Source organism: Primulina tabacum, chromosome 5 (genome assembly GCF_025594145.1).
Source record: "Primulina tabacum isolate GXHZ01 chromosome 5, ASM2559414v2, whole genome shotgun sequence".
Taxonomy (NCBI): domain Eukaryota; kingdom Viridiplantae; phylum Streptophyta; class Magnoliopsida; order Lamiales; family Gesneriaceae; genus Primulina; species Primulina tabacum.
The window spans coordinates 12,411,971-12,426,894 of NC_134554.1; the positions used below are offsets into that span (position 1 = coordinate 12,411,971).

The 14,924-nt window shown below is 33.9% G+C and overlaps 3 protein-coding genes and 1 pseudogene across 4 annotated transcripts; 3 read left to right on the forward strand and 1 right to left on the reverse strand.

Annotated features, from left to right (window-relative positions):
* Positions 1-1,611: 1,611 nt before the first annotated feature.
* On the reverse strand, positions 1,612-3,308 carry LOC142544130 (GDSL esterase/lipase At2g23540-like; annotated as a pseudogene).
* An 840-nt stretch (positions 3,309-4,148) lies between these two features.
* On the forward strand, positions 4,149-7,037 carry LOC142546659 (uncharacterized). The gene is made up of 5 exons (XM_075654497.1): positions 4,149-4,514; positions 4,926-5,162; positions 5,818-5,901; positions 6,124-6,253; positions 6,349-7,037. The coding sequence occupies exons 1-5, from the start codon at positions 4,291-4,293 to the stop codon at positions 6,796-6,798; spliced, it is 1,125 nt and encodes a 374-aa protein (XP_075510612.1). The 5' UTR covers positions 4,149-4,290; the 3' UTR covers positions 6,799-7,037.
* Positions 7,038-9,701: 2,664 nt separating this feature from the next.
* LOC142546660 (B3 domain-containing protein Os03g0212300-like) lies at positions 9,702-11,601 on the forward strand. Of its 2 annotated transcripts, none has more exons than XM_075654498.1 (5): positions 9,702-9,887; positions 10,058-10,156; positions 10,244-10,538; positions 10,688-10,827; positions 11,153-11,601. In XM_075654498.1, the coding sequence occupies exons 2-5, from the start codon at positions 10,106-10,108 to the stop codon at positions 11,471-11,473; spliced, it is 807 nt and encodes a 268-aa protein (XP_075510613.1). In that variant the 5' UTR covers positions 9,702-9,887; positions 10,058-10,105; the 3' UTR covers positions 11,474-11,601. The 2 variants fall into 2 exon arrangements, with proteins under 2 accessions (XP_075510613.1, XP_075510614.1); XM_075654499.1 differs by having other exon boundaries at positions 9,713-9,887; positions 10,106-10,156.
* Positions 11,602-12,158: 557 nt separating this feature from the next.
* On the forward strand, positions 12,159-14,183 carry LOC142544795 (B3 domain-containing protein Os04g0386900-like). Its single transcript, XM_075651832.1, has 3 exons — positions 12,159-13,203; positions 13,489-13,682; positions 13,807-14,183. The coding sequence occupies exons 1-3, from the start codon at positions 13,071-13,073 to the stop codon at positions 14,044-14,046; spliced, it is 567 nt and encodes a 188-aa protein (XP_075507947.1). The 5' UTR covers positions 12,159-13,070; the 3' UTR covers positions 14,047-14,183.
* The last annotated feature ends 741 nt before the right edge of the window (positions 14,184-14,924 follow it).

Here is a 14,924-nt window from a genome sequence, read left to right on the forward strand (position 1 = left end):
TGTCTCCTCTCTACCACCCTACAGGGCCTCTCATTCATCTTTTCGGATAAATTAATAATAAAACTAAATTTGGACACAATAAAAAGTAAAGGAAATGTATATGTAACGTAGATGATATTCGTATTCTCGTCTACTTAGCACATGACATGTGTGTCAGAATGATGAAGCACGACCACTCATCGATACATGATGGTTGAACAAGTGATCATGATTTATCTATTCAGCACACGTGTTATTTGTTGAGTGGATAAAAACACTACTCATGTGGGTAGCATGAACAATAAATAACATGTATATTTTTCATTTTAGAGAACTATAAATACATAAGACTCTATTTGGACAAATATTTTTAAATTTTTTAGAATATACTTTTTAATGAATAAGTTAGAGATATTTTTTGATGTATTTATAATAATAGAGAAAATTGTTCAAACATTTTTTAACCATAAAAACATTTAAGATTAGTTGTCCAAACACATATTTATTATTAAAATAAAATATAACATCTTTTATAAAAAATTTGTAAATTTTGGGTTTTAAAATAATACTTATAATAAACAAATTGCGCGTAAAATTAAAAGCTATGATTATATTTGATTTAATTTATGGTGTTAATTGTAACAGAAGTGTTCTACCACTTTGTATCTAGTCCTCTGTCTCTCTTTGTCGTGTTTTCCTAGGAAGAATCTATCCCCCTCTTTGTCATCACAATGTCTATTTCTTTGCTTTAATCCAACTTACCATATGTTGTCCTCTATTTACCTTTAATGGAATATTGTATTGTTGTGGTCAATTGAATAATTTGACCAATCTTTGAGACCTAATTAATATCAAATATTTGACTTACTTTGTATTTGTACAAAAAATAAAGACCCACCTTACGAAATTTACAATAAGTTTATCGTCACGTACAATAATGTAACAAACGGTTTGATAGGAGTTTTTGTAAGCTCGACCAAAATCATGAATCCAGACTTTCTTATGAGATGTGCTTTAATTTATTTATTTTGAGCCAACACAAGCTAAGTAAATACGTATGACGTTAAAAATGAATGTAGTATATTAAGTATGTTTGGTTCTTTCAAAATATGGATTTGGAATTGGATTTGGAAATTTAATTATTTGAAATTTCATTTGGTGTTTGGTTTAAAATTTAACAGTGATATTTACAAATTCATTTCTTGTTTGGAAAAAAAAAATTCGAATTTGGAATTTTAAAATTTTACTAAGCTACCTTTAAAAATCATATAAACATAAATAAAATTTGATAGGATTTGAAGAAAAAAGTAATTGTATGTTTTTAAAATCCAAATCCCACCAAATCAATTTGATGGGATTTGGATATACTCATTGAAATCCCATGAAATTCTAAACAAATCCGAATTCTTTTTTTGGATCACCTTGCCAAACAGTAAAAATAAGATTTTGAAATCAAAATCTCATGAAATCCTCCCAAAAATTGCAATTTGTGATTTCATCAGTGTTGTGCACTCCTGAAAACTAAAAAAGAGTAACAAAAAAGCAAAGGAATTAGGATATGGAGAAAGATTTATATCGAATGTGTTTAGTTTCTCATTAACTTCTTATTTTTAACCACACGAACCAGGCACATTATGCAAAGGAAAATTAAGAAAGGCCGGAAATATTCGATCGCAAGTGCGTAATTAAAGCTAAATAAAAGTAGAAGGAAACAAAGAAAATTCGACGAATTTCACTTGAGATCTCGGAGTTGCCGGAGGTTCATGGGAGAGACATATTTGGTGCCACCATCGAGTAGTTGTTTGGCGATTATAATATTCGCTGCTTCGCTTGGGTGGTAAGGGTCCCAAAACACGTGTTTGTTCCGGTCGGAACTCAGAGTCGAGGTCGGACCGCAAGGGATTATCCCTGTAAATTGCCCTCCGTTCCCACAGCAAGCTTTACTTGCAGTTGTAAACCCTGCAAATTCTTTTGTGGTTTAGCTTGCATGAGATTCGAAAATCTAGCTAGCTGTGATTAAAACAAATTCGACCCGAATGCGTACCGTATTTCGCGTAATTTGTGATGAGTTCCATGACAAGTTCGTAGACATTGGCATGAACAAATGTGGCCCCTTTAACTTTAAGGTTGTCATTTAGTTCATGTAGAAGATCCTTCAATCTGGCGTTGTATTGAAGTGCAAGCTTATTTGGCAATGAAACGCGCCGAGTTGATTAATGGTTTTCTGATACGGAATGCAACCAATTGGCCCAACATTTCCCACTATAAACTTCCTCGCATCAAGTTGGTAAGGTCTCTGCAATCAATCCCCTTCATTCTTTAGTTTTATGTTTGAAACTCGATTTTTATGATATTTAAATTTGAGCTCGGATATTATTTTTTTATTTATAAAAAAGCCCTTGTATATTAGTTCTTATTTTCTTTTTAAAAAATAATACTCAAAGCGTACTATTTGGTGTCTACAGATGAAACATTAACTATTTGGTGTTGATAGCTGAAACATTAATTGATTATATATAAATATTTGTTTTATTCAACATTAATTTGAGTGAAAATCTAAAACAGATTGAAATTTAAATAAGAGTAGTTATCTTGTGAGACCTCACGAATCTTTATATGTGAGACGGGTCAACCCTATCGATATTCACAATACAAAGTAATACTCTTAGTATAAAAAGTAACAGAGAAAATGGAATTCTGAGTGATGTAATCTCTTGCCTTGGATGAACCCAACAACCCATCGATCTGTTTCCTCGTTATGTTGAAGTAATCTACTTGAACATCCATTGAAAGCCTATTCACCTGAGAAAATTCCAAGAGTTACGTAAACAAATCAAGTGTGTTCATGGACGAGTAATTTTCTAACATGCATGTTTTACTTACAAAAATTCTTCCGGTGGCATTCATGATCCCTCCACCTCCTGAAGCATAGTTAACCCCGTGCAAAACAACATTACCGGTGGTGTTGGGGGCGAGAAAGGGCGACGCGAAGTGTGGCTGTCCCAATTCCTCCCCTGGTGTGGCTGTCCCATACCAACAATGTCTCCAATGGTTCTACCGTTCGTGTATAGACCCGTCGGATTCCCGCCCGAGGCCTTGAAATCAATCCCATTGGGGGCAATGTTAGCCTTAGACAGAGTCTGCAAATAGTTATTATTCCCAGCATCGACCAAAGAATCTCCAAAAATGAATGAAGCCCCTTTTGTTAAATCTGCATTCTGGGCAACTCCAAAGGAACACAGATTCGTAGTAACAATCAAGAGTACAATAATGTTGTAATGATTAAAGTTGAAGGCCATAGTATCTTTCGTGTCTTCGTGCATGTGTGAATCCTCAAAAGGTGCATATATATGTTTAGACACCAACTTGCGATTGAGGGAAGGGCTTGAAACTTTAATTGGAGTTGTATTTTGGTATGACTCGGCTGATTTTTGTAAATGGGGTTAGGTTAACTGTAATTATGGCTTGTCTCCAGTCTCACCATTGTTTAGACATATGCACTTTCGTTTGATTCAAGAAAATCAAGGATAGAAGAGTATCATGTAGTGATTATATTATACTAGGTGATGAAACTAAGGCAATTTTGAATCTAAATAATCTATAATTACCTGTTGTTCTACTTCTACCTTAACGACTCTTGTATTTCCAAATATCAAATCCATTCGTGTTGGATTTTATAGATTGTTGTATTTACAATAGATGAAACATTTTACAACACTATATATAATGGGTTTTATTTCAACTTAAATTCGAAGAAGTTTATGTCAATAGGTTAGGAATATGTGAAAAATCATCATTCTCGTTAGGTGCTCATGCAAATCAAGTTGATCAAGCAAATTACAGTGAACAAATTCAATGTGAAATTAGAAGACATAGACAGTGAAAAATTGAATATCTGACATCTTGACATGCGTCTATCATATCCTAACATCTTAGCTGCTCTTGGGTTCCATATATTTATATACATATATATAATTAATATTTAATTAAATAGATAATCAACTTAAAAAAATATATAAATAACTATAATATATCGTATATCCCACAATTTTTTTTTTTAAAAAAATGGCGATTTGATTTTTATTTTTATTTTTGGAATGCTTTTACTCGGCCCAAGATAGTTGATATCCTTCCGAAAATTTGACCGTTAAGAGTCCCAGTTCCCCATTTCACGCTTCAAAACACACAGCACTGTCGATTTATAACTCACTTCTGACGACGCCACAGACACTAAATAATGGGCTTTACTGATCGGAGCTCTCACCAGTAAACCTGAACAGCTCCGAGGAACCACAACATCAGCAGGAAACTATGGACAAAGAGAATGCGGAGACGCACGAGATTTCAAGCTATGAGCAGTTCAGAGAAGAGAGAATCAAAGAAAACCTAGAGAGGATGCAGAAGCTTGGGATTTTCGACCTGTCTCTCAATTTCAAGTCCCTCAAGAAGCCCATTAAGAATCGGCCCATTAATCGGAAAACCCCTCTGAGCTCCTCCCCTTTGCCTTCTTCGGCCCCCGTCCGCCGCTCTTCTAGGTGTTTCTCTATGCTTCTTTTTTTTTTCTTTTTTATCAGCGTTATGCCTCTATTCCAAGTTTCAGCTTGCTCCACATTTTGTTAGGTTTGTTAAATGAGGATTTTTTTGTGATCGTGTTTACTTTTTTCCCTTACGTACGTTTTTTTTAAGAAATTTTTGTTTAGCTCGCCTGAGTAGTACTCCGCAGCTGAGTGTTTGTACTGAAAACAGTGGATACATTTGACTAGCATAAAATAGAATGCTATTCCGTTCTTATTAGGTTCTGTAATTCAAGTTCTTAATTGGCATTTGAAGGATTACTTTATGTGTTTGTTTGGTGGATAAAAACTATGGGGTTTTTTGTATCTTTTCAAGAACTGACAGTGATCATAATTTTTGTCACAAATGAATGTATGGTTCACTTTTTATAGGCTACAGAACTCAACACCAGTTAACTACACAGAAGCACCTGTAACAAAGAAAGCAGAATCTTTGGAAGTTTATGACTTGCTGAGAGAGAAGGGGTCAAAGCCCGAGTTTTACATGGATGAAGATGAAAAATTGCTGGGTAGCACTGAAATGAGTTGGACCCTTTTTGTCGATGGATATGGAAAAGACGGGAAGCGAATTTATGATCCCGTTAGGGGAAAGACTTGTCACCAATGCCGGTCAGCTGCTCTTTCTTCAACCGTTTCAATTTCTTTGAATGATTGACTTGTTTTGAGGAACATTGTCGTGCAAATGTGTCAGTTAAGGACGTATTGAGAGTTGAGACTTCAAAGTTTGGGATTTTCTATGCCACCTTGGATCCATTTTTTGTTGGCAAGTTGAATACTTGAATGTGTGGATGTGGAACCTTTGTCTATGCGTTTCCTTTTTTTCCAATATTTTTTTAAAAAAACTGTTTCGCTTGCTTAATTCTTATTAACTGTGTCCCCTTTATGCATTTATCCGGTTTTTGTAGTAGATGCAACTTGCATTTGGTGACTTTATTTTGATTTGAACTTTTGCCCTCGAATTCAAGAATAGAATCCATAGAAGGGACATTAGTTTTAAGACAGGATCCTATAAGTTGGCTAATTCATTTCCAAATCCGAAACAAACATCATTGTCATTGCATCAATTTCGCTTTAGTTAAAAAAATTATTTATTTGAGAGAATCTCACATCTATGCCACGGCTTTTTGGTTTCTATCCCCTGAGTTTCTAGGACGATCGTTATAAGACGAGTTTATTGTTAAAAGTGCATTTTGTATCTCTTTACTTTATGATACAAGCTTTAGACTGTTTCAGGCGCTTCTAAGAACTACGGTCACTATTTCAGGCAAAAAACCCTTGGACATCGAACACACTGCAGCGAATGCAACATGGTTCAGGGGCAGTTTTGTGGGGATTGCTTATATATGAGGTAAATGTTATAATATGGCATATCATGAATTTTTGTATGCTTGCGTCCTTCGGGGCTCTCCAAACAATGAAGCGAATTTCCATTATTTGCTTGTGTAATAGCATTGATTTCTCAGACCTTTATCATCAATTTGATAAATTGGTTGAATGGAAAGTTCTGTTAGGATGTCTGTACGCATTCATTGATTAACAATGGAACTTTAAGAAACAAACTTTGTTTCAGATACGGAGAAAATGTGCTTGAAGCAATACAAAATCCTAACTGGATTTGCCCAGTCTGTCGTGGCATTTGCAACTGTAGTTTGTGCCGCCAAGCAAAAGGTTGGCCTCCAACTGGACCTCTTTACAGGAAGGTATGTATATCCAGGAGCAATTTCTTTTTTTTGATTCTCCTTTTAACATCTTTACAAAACGCGCCAAATCTAAAAGATTTTCTTCCGTTTATCAGATTTCAGGTCTTGGATACAAGTCAGTCGCACATTATCTCATGCAAACTCGATGTTCAAATCCAGATTCAGATAAGACCTCTGGTATGAGGGTTCCAGTTTCTGCTAAGAGATCGCTGCCTTTTTCGGACTTTGATGCAACACCGCAAAAGTATGATCTTTCTCAACTAGATAGGGAATCCTCAGGGATGATTAATCCTCAGCCGACCCTCAAGAATGATTTTCCCTGTACTGAATCCGTTAAGGATCATAAAGATTTATCAATTTCTAAGCCTGAAGCTCTCTGTAGCAGTGATGAGCAAGAAACATGCACGAACAAGAACTTTGTTGCATCTAAAACAAGTTTGAAATCCTCCAAGAAACGTGCACAACTGGAACCATCCATTGACAGCATCGGTGGAAGGTTGAGGCAAAGGCGTCGTGAGAACTTGAACAATTCTCGAACCAATTGAAAAAGCACGTGGGATATAGTTGTCCCCATGGGATATTCGAGCTTTTGTCAAATACAATGCATGAAAATCTACTGTGTTTTTTTGTGGTAGGATTTACAGACGTTTCTTGAAGTTTTAAATTTAGCTTTTTTGCGTGCACAATGCAGCACAAACTATGTTATAAGGATGCTGTTAGCTATCAGCGTGCTGGTTGCTCAGACTTCGAACATCGGAAGAAATTTACTGGGCTAATATGATCAAATTTCTGAGCTATGAGGCCCAAACAACATGTTACATGTCTGCATCTAACGTACATCAAATGCTATATAATCTATTTAGTATTTTTTTCCGGTGTTTTTAAAATCTCCCCACGTTTGGTTTCAAAAAAAATAATAATAAGAAGAAGAGAAAATACCCCTCCTCGTTTAACCACTTTCATGCTATATATTCCCCATATTTGAAGTCAGTCTTTCATCATTTATGATAATGACAATAAGGTTATGTTTGGATGAAGTAATTTGGAATCGAGAGTTAATTTCGATTTAATGGATTTGAAATCATCTTTTTATTAAATTCCTCGTACATAGAATTTCAAAGTGGATTAAAAGTTCCATTAATTAGAAATATGTTGTTTGATTAAAAAATGTGAGAATTTCATATCATAAAAAGTATATTCTATTATTTTTCATATATTTTGAAATTAAAACAAGTACTATGATTAAAAAATAATTTTACATTTTATTGATAATAATTTAATTAGATAAAATATTAAATTAATATAAATAAAAATTCAACAAAATATATATATATATATATATATATATAATATTAAATTTTATATGATAAAGATATCAAGTCAATCAAATGATCAAATAGTTATTTTTCCATTTAAAGGCATAAAGCCATAAAATTTTTCAATGATTAAAATAAGAAATATTTTTCAAGCAAGCACTTTATAATAAATCAAAATTCTATGAACACTTGTAAAAAAAAAAAAAAAAAAAAAACTCTAGTAACACATTTTCAATATTCAGCAAATATTAATAAAATAGAGTTTACGTCTTATTTATTTAGATAGAGAGAATATTTATATAAATAAACATCAAATAAAATATTAATATTTTTCCCACAAAACAATCTTATAAAAACAGTTTATAGTATTCAACCTCTTTAACTGAAAATATCAAACCCAAATTCTAGAATAGTCATGAGATGTTACACAAAAACATCAACAAATAAACATCCGATATTTGACTTGTTAGTTTGTTAACAACATTTTATAATATTTCTTTCAAGGCTTGAGTCTATTTTTCACATTTTCTTTAGTTAACTTAAGATACATTTTGGAATTTAAATACAACAAATTAAAGCCGCTTGCAAAGCTTGGGGTTTCCAAGTATCCAACTCCATCACCTTTATTTCCTTGAGTCATTTGATTAGTTAAAACTCTCTAGTCAAATTACTGTCCATTTTTCTATTCCACGACACACAGTTCATTGACAATTCAGCTTGTTTCTTATGATATCCACCTATATATCAATAAACAAGTATTTTACTTTAACAATAAAATTTATAAATGTCTATTAAATTGATATTTATTAGTTATAAATTTGGTGTGCTTTATTTAAAACCAATTGATTTGACAAACATAATCGATTGTATAATCTAAAAATCCAAATGCAAAATATTTATTACCTCTAGAATTTTCTCATCTCAATGTATGACCAACATGAATTAACCCGGTTGAGTTTCCATCGTAAAGTCATCAAGTTGATGAATAGTTCATCCTCTCTTTTTCATCTTGCTAGTTATACAAGAAATGTTTCTTTGTTATAACAAAACATAAATCAATAATCACTAAAAAAAAAAAAGCTAACGACAACGGTGAAAAACCGTTGTTTTTTGAGTGTGGTTGAACGTGAAATTTCTTGTAATGAATCCATTCACTCTTAAAAAATACAAATTCTTACCTCATTAATAGTGAAACAATGCATATGAGGGAGCATATTATTTGCGCATTTGGAGCTGTCAATGGTTGGGAATATCCGATGTCATTATGATATTTCTTAGCTTGCGGCAAAATAGTCACCAAAGAAAAGAAACTTGAAATAACAGGTGGTTCAGAAAATGGTCTAAACTTTCAAGGAAGATAATTCTCAGCAACAACAAAGAAAAAAGAGAGAGAATTTGATAAATTTTACAACTTCCATCTCTGACGAGCTGATCAAAAGCTGAAGTATCGCAGGTTATAGTTTTCAAAATCATGTTGTGTTGAATAAACCATCAAGAAAGATCAAACAATTTACAAACATATGTTAATATATGAAGTGAGGGACGATTAAGTTGTTGGAAGAAGTAGAAGGAAATCAAAATCCTACGAAGAACATAAAATTAATAGACAACTTGAAATGAAGATTTTAATGAGCACTGAATTCTTGAATCCCATCTCTCAAGAAGTTTGTCTGATCGAATGTTGTTGGAGATGCAAGAGTATCTTATAATGGTGGTTCGCTAGGTCTTTATTTACAAGCAAAGTCTTCAAATTCAAACTGCACGAATATGCCAGGTAGTATAGGCTTTCCTATTAATTAATTATATAAAAATTTAGGAAAAACAAGCGAAAAGGACAAATATTTTTTGTATTTTGCACATGAAGACCATCTGGGGAATGTGCCCCACCCTCTTTAGTGATAGTCTGGTTTGCCAGCAGAAAGGGACCTGAAACCAAGAGAGTTTTGTCATCAGTTTTGAGCCCAATCAATCGCCTTTTGACAAATCATTAAATTCTTTAGCATTTTTTTTCTCCTATGGAATAAAAGTCACCAATTTTCTCCCAAATATACATATATATATATATATAACCAAATTTTTTATTTATTTATTCACATTTTTTTCTTACTTTTTATGTATTATTATTATTATTTTCGATTGTCTAATCTAATCACTTGGCTTATTTTTACTTCACTCCCGTTCTTCCCTCTCATTTATTGCCGCAAAACCCATCTTCTTCAGTCCGTCCGCTTCTCATCCAACATGTGAAAATTTGTGCTAATCTAACAGATTTTCCGATCCAAAAGCAAATGGGCTCAATATAGTTTTCACATCTATCAGTAAGTCTAAATTTTTTTCTTGATTTTCTATTTTTCGATATTTGGGTAATATCATCTGAAAAACTGGAGAATATATTTTTTAGCAAAATAAAATCTTCTTTCCATGAAGATATCTTTTCTTGTTTTGAGGTTTTCTTTGCATTCTTACTGTTTCAATACCGTGTGGGCAGCTTCTAGTTCCTGGAAATCGTAGAACTTCACACTTTGTTTTTTTCAAGATGAGTTCTTTTTACAAGCTATTGGTCACCCCCGACTTCGATTCTCAGCTAGTAAGAATTTTTTCCACTTTTAATTTCCAATCTTTTCAATGTGGGAAGTAAAAATATTGGTGCTTTATGTGTGGATCTGTCTTGCAGAGATTACCGCCGCAGTTTGTAAAAGATCATGCAGAAATTTTGCCGAGGAAGGCCACGATAAGAATCGAATCGGGGGAGTCCTGGATCGTGAAGATCGAGAGAATCGGGCAGCACCGTTTCTTCACGGAGGGATGGGAGAAATTTTCTAGGGATGTTGATCTGAAAGTCAAGCAATTTATGCTCTTCTGGTTCGACGGAGAATCGGGATTCCGCGTCTCTGTATATGGGATGAGTGGCTGCGAGAGGGAGCTTAGTGTTCTCAATACATGGGGCGGGTCAGAAAATTCAGAACATGGTGGGGTTTTTTTTTTGCTTCTTCTCTTCCCTTTTGACAAAATATCGATTGAAGATTACTTATTGATAACTAGTTTTTTTGTAAAGGTTGTTTGAAAATCGAAAACTTCTTTTGACCCGTGTTTGTTGAATATGAACATGTGCGAACAGGAGATGGGCAAGAAGATTTGACCGCGAAATCTGTAAGTGGAGACGAAGATGATGCGAACATTGATGAAGTGCGAGGTTTTCGTGCTAGAAAACAATGGCGATTCCGCGCGGAATTAAAGAAACATCACGAGACCGAACTTGTAGGTGTTTCTTGTTCATGTTACAGAAGAACTCGGAGTGGGATAAGTGCGAATATTCATATTCTTTAAAAGTGATTTGATTTACGTGATAAAATTACTATTGTTGTTCAAACTTCAAGCGTAATACTTCTTCTTTTTATCTCTTTACCTTCATTATCCTTGCTATAACCACATTGGGGCCTCGAAAATCTAAACAAACATGGGATTGTTTTTCCTATGCTTACCCAATCATTCGTAGGTGTAGATGGTGACTTAATGTGTAGCGTATTGTCTTCATCCTTTCTTTCGCGGCTAAAATCATTTGTGCTTTCTTGTTAACACACAGGAAGTTCCCGGAGATTTCGCAAAGGCAACCGGAATCGCGGAAAACGGAAGAATTTTCTTGCTAACTCATCCGAAATCAAAGAAATGGCCAGTTTTTGTGACGGCTAGGAGACATGATAAGGATCAGAGCTTTGCTATGACTGTGGGGTGGAACGATTTCTTGGTTGGTAGTAAGGTGCGTATTGGAAGCATGATTTTGTTCGAATTCTTGTCGAACAAGGACAATATCATAATTGAAGCCAAGGTGGTAAAGGATGGGAAAAAGGGATTGTTTTCTCCTAAGAAGAGGAGAGGGAGGCCCCCAAATTTTAGCAAGTTTTGATCAAAGTTCAAAGTATTGTACTAAACTAAAATTTTAAGTTATATTTCTGTGTAGCTACTTGCTTCATAACCGTAGTTAATGGTTGCTTGCTATTGAAATTTTTATCAAACGTTTGATTATATGAATAACTGACAATTAACACATCTTGTATCAAACACATATTTCATCACCGACTACATATAAATTGTTCAGCGCCGGATTGGACAGACCCACAACCCCATTTTCACGATTTAAACCGCTCCGGTATTGCTGGGTAGGAGCTGCTTCCGGGTCTGAAGTCTAGCACCAATATCTTAGAAACCGTAAAAACCAAAACCCCACCATATATAGTTTACTCTGATATATCATGGAATAATGAAATGGAGACTGCTAAAGAAAATGTATATGTATGGGATTATTTAGTTAATCCAATCAAAGTTCAGATTAAATTTGTTAAATCGGTTTAAAAGTGAAGATAAATAAACAATCGTTTAAAATTCCCATGTGATATTTGGAAGCGAAAAGCCACTGCAAAATATTTATTGCTTCCACACCTGCACAGCATGCAATAAGCTCTTCACCGTGGATCATTATTGTCTCCACCCCCGTTAGGACTCGATTTGTGAAAGTGTGCTTCTAGTTATATATTGTGCTCTCGATCAGCTCCACACCCGTTTCATTTCATCTCCAGTACCCAAAGATGACTAAGGATTATAACCCCAAAAAAGGAGACGATTATGGTTCAAACCGGTCCAGCAGCAAGGGAAAGGCGTCAAGATTTTTCAAGAATGTATCCGACACTGGAAAAGACAGACTTGTAAGTTTCATGTCTTGCAGCATATGCGAATGTTCTTGTTTGTAGTTTTTGTTGTCTGGGTTTGTTCCAAGATTTGAATTTTGTTGGTGTATGTAGATTTGTATATCTAATCTTATTTTTACGATCACGTAACTTGGAAAGATCGGTGGAGAGACTGATTCGTTTATTTGGAGATCAAATGTGGAATTTTGAAAATGATATGCATATTTTCTATTTTCAGTTACCTCCATAGTGTGTGTGAGTAGGTTATGAACATCTCCAAAAACAGTTTCTGAATGATATTCTGTGTTGAACTAAGCCACCTTCTTATCTTTTTATTTCGTACTGGTTAAGATCCTTTTACTTGAGATTTGACTGCAGAGTCTCCCGACAGAATTTACGCGAAGATATGGACATAATCTGCCAGATTGCATTTCTCTCAAGGTTCCTAGTGGTTTAGTACGGAAAGTAGGATTGGTTCACTACAATCATGAAATTTGGCTTCACCGAGGGTGGCAGCGATTTCAGGAGTATTATTCTTTACGGCGTGGGAATTTCTTATTCTTCAAATATGTTGAGAATTTTCTTTTTGAGGTTCACATATTCGATACCAGTGGTACAGAAATAGAGAATTTTCAATATGATTCCCTCAGTGTCGCTGGTCTGAACCATGTGGATAAAACAGAGAGAGTTGAATCAGAATCCGATGATTCTGTCTTATTCTTGGAAGAAATTCTGACAAGGAGGAATGCAGGAAGCAAAGATCAAGATGTCGCTGATGACACCAACAATTCTCCTTCGAGATGGAGAAAGAAAAGAAGGATGCAAGAATCTGATGATTTGCATGCTGAACAAAAGTTGAGGAAATCATCTAGGGGAGAACAAAATACTTCATGTCCTATAAAAAGGGAGTCAAGATTCGTGGCTTCATCTCCAAAATATCGGTCTGATATTGGTAAGTTGGGATCACATTTGAATCCGTTTCAAATCTTTGATTACATCTGGTAATTCAACTTTGAATAATCAGAATGTGTGGATCATCAAACAAAGTACAACGTGTTGGGAAACATCGGATCAATGTATCCAAGGGATATATCACCAAGATTTGATATCATTTGTTTAAACTTTATTGAAACATATGCATGATTTTAGGGGATTTTGAGCTACTAGGCAAGTTGCAAATCATGATATGCTATCCTTGGTTTATATATGTGTATAAAATGTTATATTTTTCCGGCAGATGAAGGTATTGAAGGTACAGAATTAAAATACTCACACAGAAAGCAAGTACAACACCAGGCAAGGGATGCAAAAACCAGATTCAAAGCCTATATAAGGGCATCAGCTTTCATGTCCGAGAAGGCAAACCGAAAGTACCCATTCTTCATAGTGGAGATGCATCCATCTTATGCCAGTGTTCAGTGCCCCTCTTTGGTAATTCATCAAAGGATAGTTTTGAGTTATTATTGTTATTGTTATTGTTATAATATTTATAGTTTTCATGAATCCATAGTTTAAGCACATTAACTGAAATTTGTCGGTTTTGTTTTCTTTGCAGAATATTCCAGCAGCCTTTAACAAAGAATTAATGTTGCCTCACGGGAAAAATAGCTTGATCCTCGTTTGCGAAGGGAAGACATGGCCGGTGAATTACATTCGCGGAAAAGTAAAAGCCACCCTCACTATCGGGTGGAGAAATTTCGTTGAGGACAATGATATTAAAGTAGGCGATGCTTGTGTGTTAGAAGTAGTTGAGAGGATCAACCTCACATTTAACGTCGTCATTTTTCGTGGTTGATTAAAGAATCAAAGATATGGGTTTGTTCTACATTGAAGCATCGTAGCACAAAGCAAGCAAACTGTCAAGTCTCTTTTGATTTAATTTTTAGTTTTCAAGTTTTGAATGTAGCCTTTTTTGCATATTGTATTTTGATTCTATTGAGGAATAGCCATCAGTAATTTGATCATGGGGTTGAGTCACATGAAGATCTTTGAGGAGGAATATCGAAATTTTATGATCTATCTGTCATTTCTAGCTTGCTAAAATATATTAATTTAACAGTCTGAAATCTTTTTTGAAGTTTACATGCTTAAAAATATACATTTTGGATTCTTTTTGTTCATCTGATATGAGTAAATTATGTTATACTGGAGTTACTCAAATAAAGTTTTAACAGTACAAAATTAATTTGTTATCATAAAGGTACATAACAAGTATCTTTTTATGATAATATAAAACATCATTTCTTAAATATCAAATATATAAATCTTGAAATTAGAATATAATACTCTATGCATATATATAATACTCTATGTATATAAAAATATATTTACATATTTATTATATCTATATTATATATCATATCTGAGTAATAATACAGACAAAATAATATTTTGATATGATTTTTAAAATTTCCAAAATACCACTCTTGCTATTTTTAGCTCCTGGTCTATTTTCTTTTTCTTATTTTCATGAAAAATTGAATTTACGTAAAAAAATATATAAAAAACTTATAAAAATTTTAAATTTGGATTTTATTTTTCAATTTTAATTTCAACATTTTGACAAAAAGTACTCATTAAAAAAATTGACTGAAGATGTGCGTGTTGTGTGCACACAAGAGCTAGTTATTATGGATTATGGGAGTGGACATATTATTATATACTTCGCAAGGG

Bases quoted from the DNA above. Each gene is read 5' to 3' on its own strand.
- LOC142546659 (XM_075654497.1), top strand. From the start codon at position 4,291: ATGGACAAAGAGAATGCGGAGACGCACGAGATTTCAAGCTATGAGCAG. The intron at 5,902-6,123 runs GTAAATGTTATA...ACTTTGTTTCAG, and splicing joins GGGGATTGCTTATATATGAG to ATACGGAGAAAATGTGCTTG. The intron at 6,254-6,348 runs GTATGTATATCC...TCCGTTTATCAG, and splicing joins CTGGACCTCTTTACAGGAAG to ATTTCAGGTCTTGGATACAA.
- LOC142546660 (XM_075654498.1), top strand. From the start codon at position 10,106: ATGAGTTCTTTTTACAAGCTATTGGTCACCCCCGACTTCGATTCTCAG. The intron at 10,157-10,243 runs GTAAGAATTTTT...TCTGTCTTGCAG, and splicing joins CCGACTTCGATTCTCAGCTA to AGATTACCGCCGCAGTTTGT. The intron at 10,539-10,687 runs GTGGGGTTTTTT...ATGTGCGAACAG, and splicing joins GTCAGAAAATTCAGAACATG to GAGATGGGCAAGAAGATTTG.
- LOC142544795 (XM_075651832.1), top strand. From the start codon at position 13,071: ATGCAAGAATCTGATGATTTGCATGCTGAACAAAAGTTGAGGAAATCA. The intron at 13,204-13,488 runs GTAAGTTGGGAT...TTTTTCCGGCAG, and splicing joins AAAATATCGGTCTGATATTG to ATGAAGGTATTGAAGGTACA. The intron at 13,683-13,806 runs GTAATTCATCAA...TTTTCTTTGCAG, and splicing joins GTGTTCAGTGCCCCTCTTTG to AATATTCCAGCAGCCTTTAA.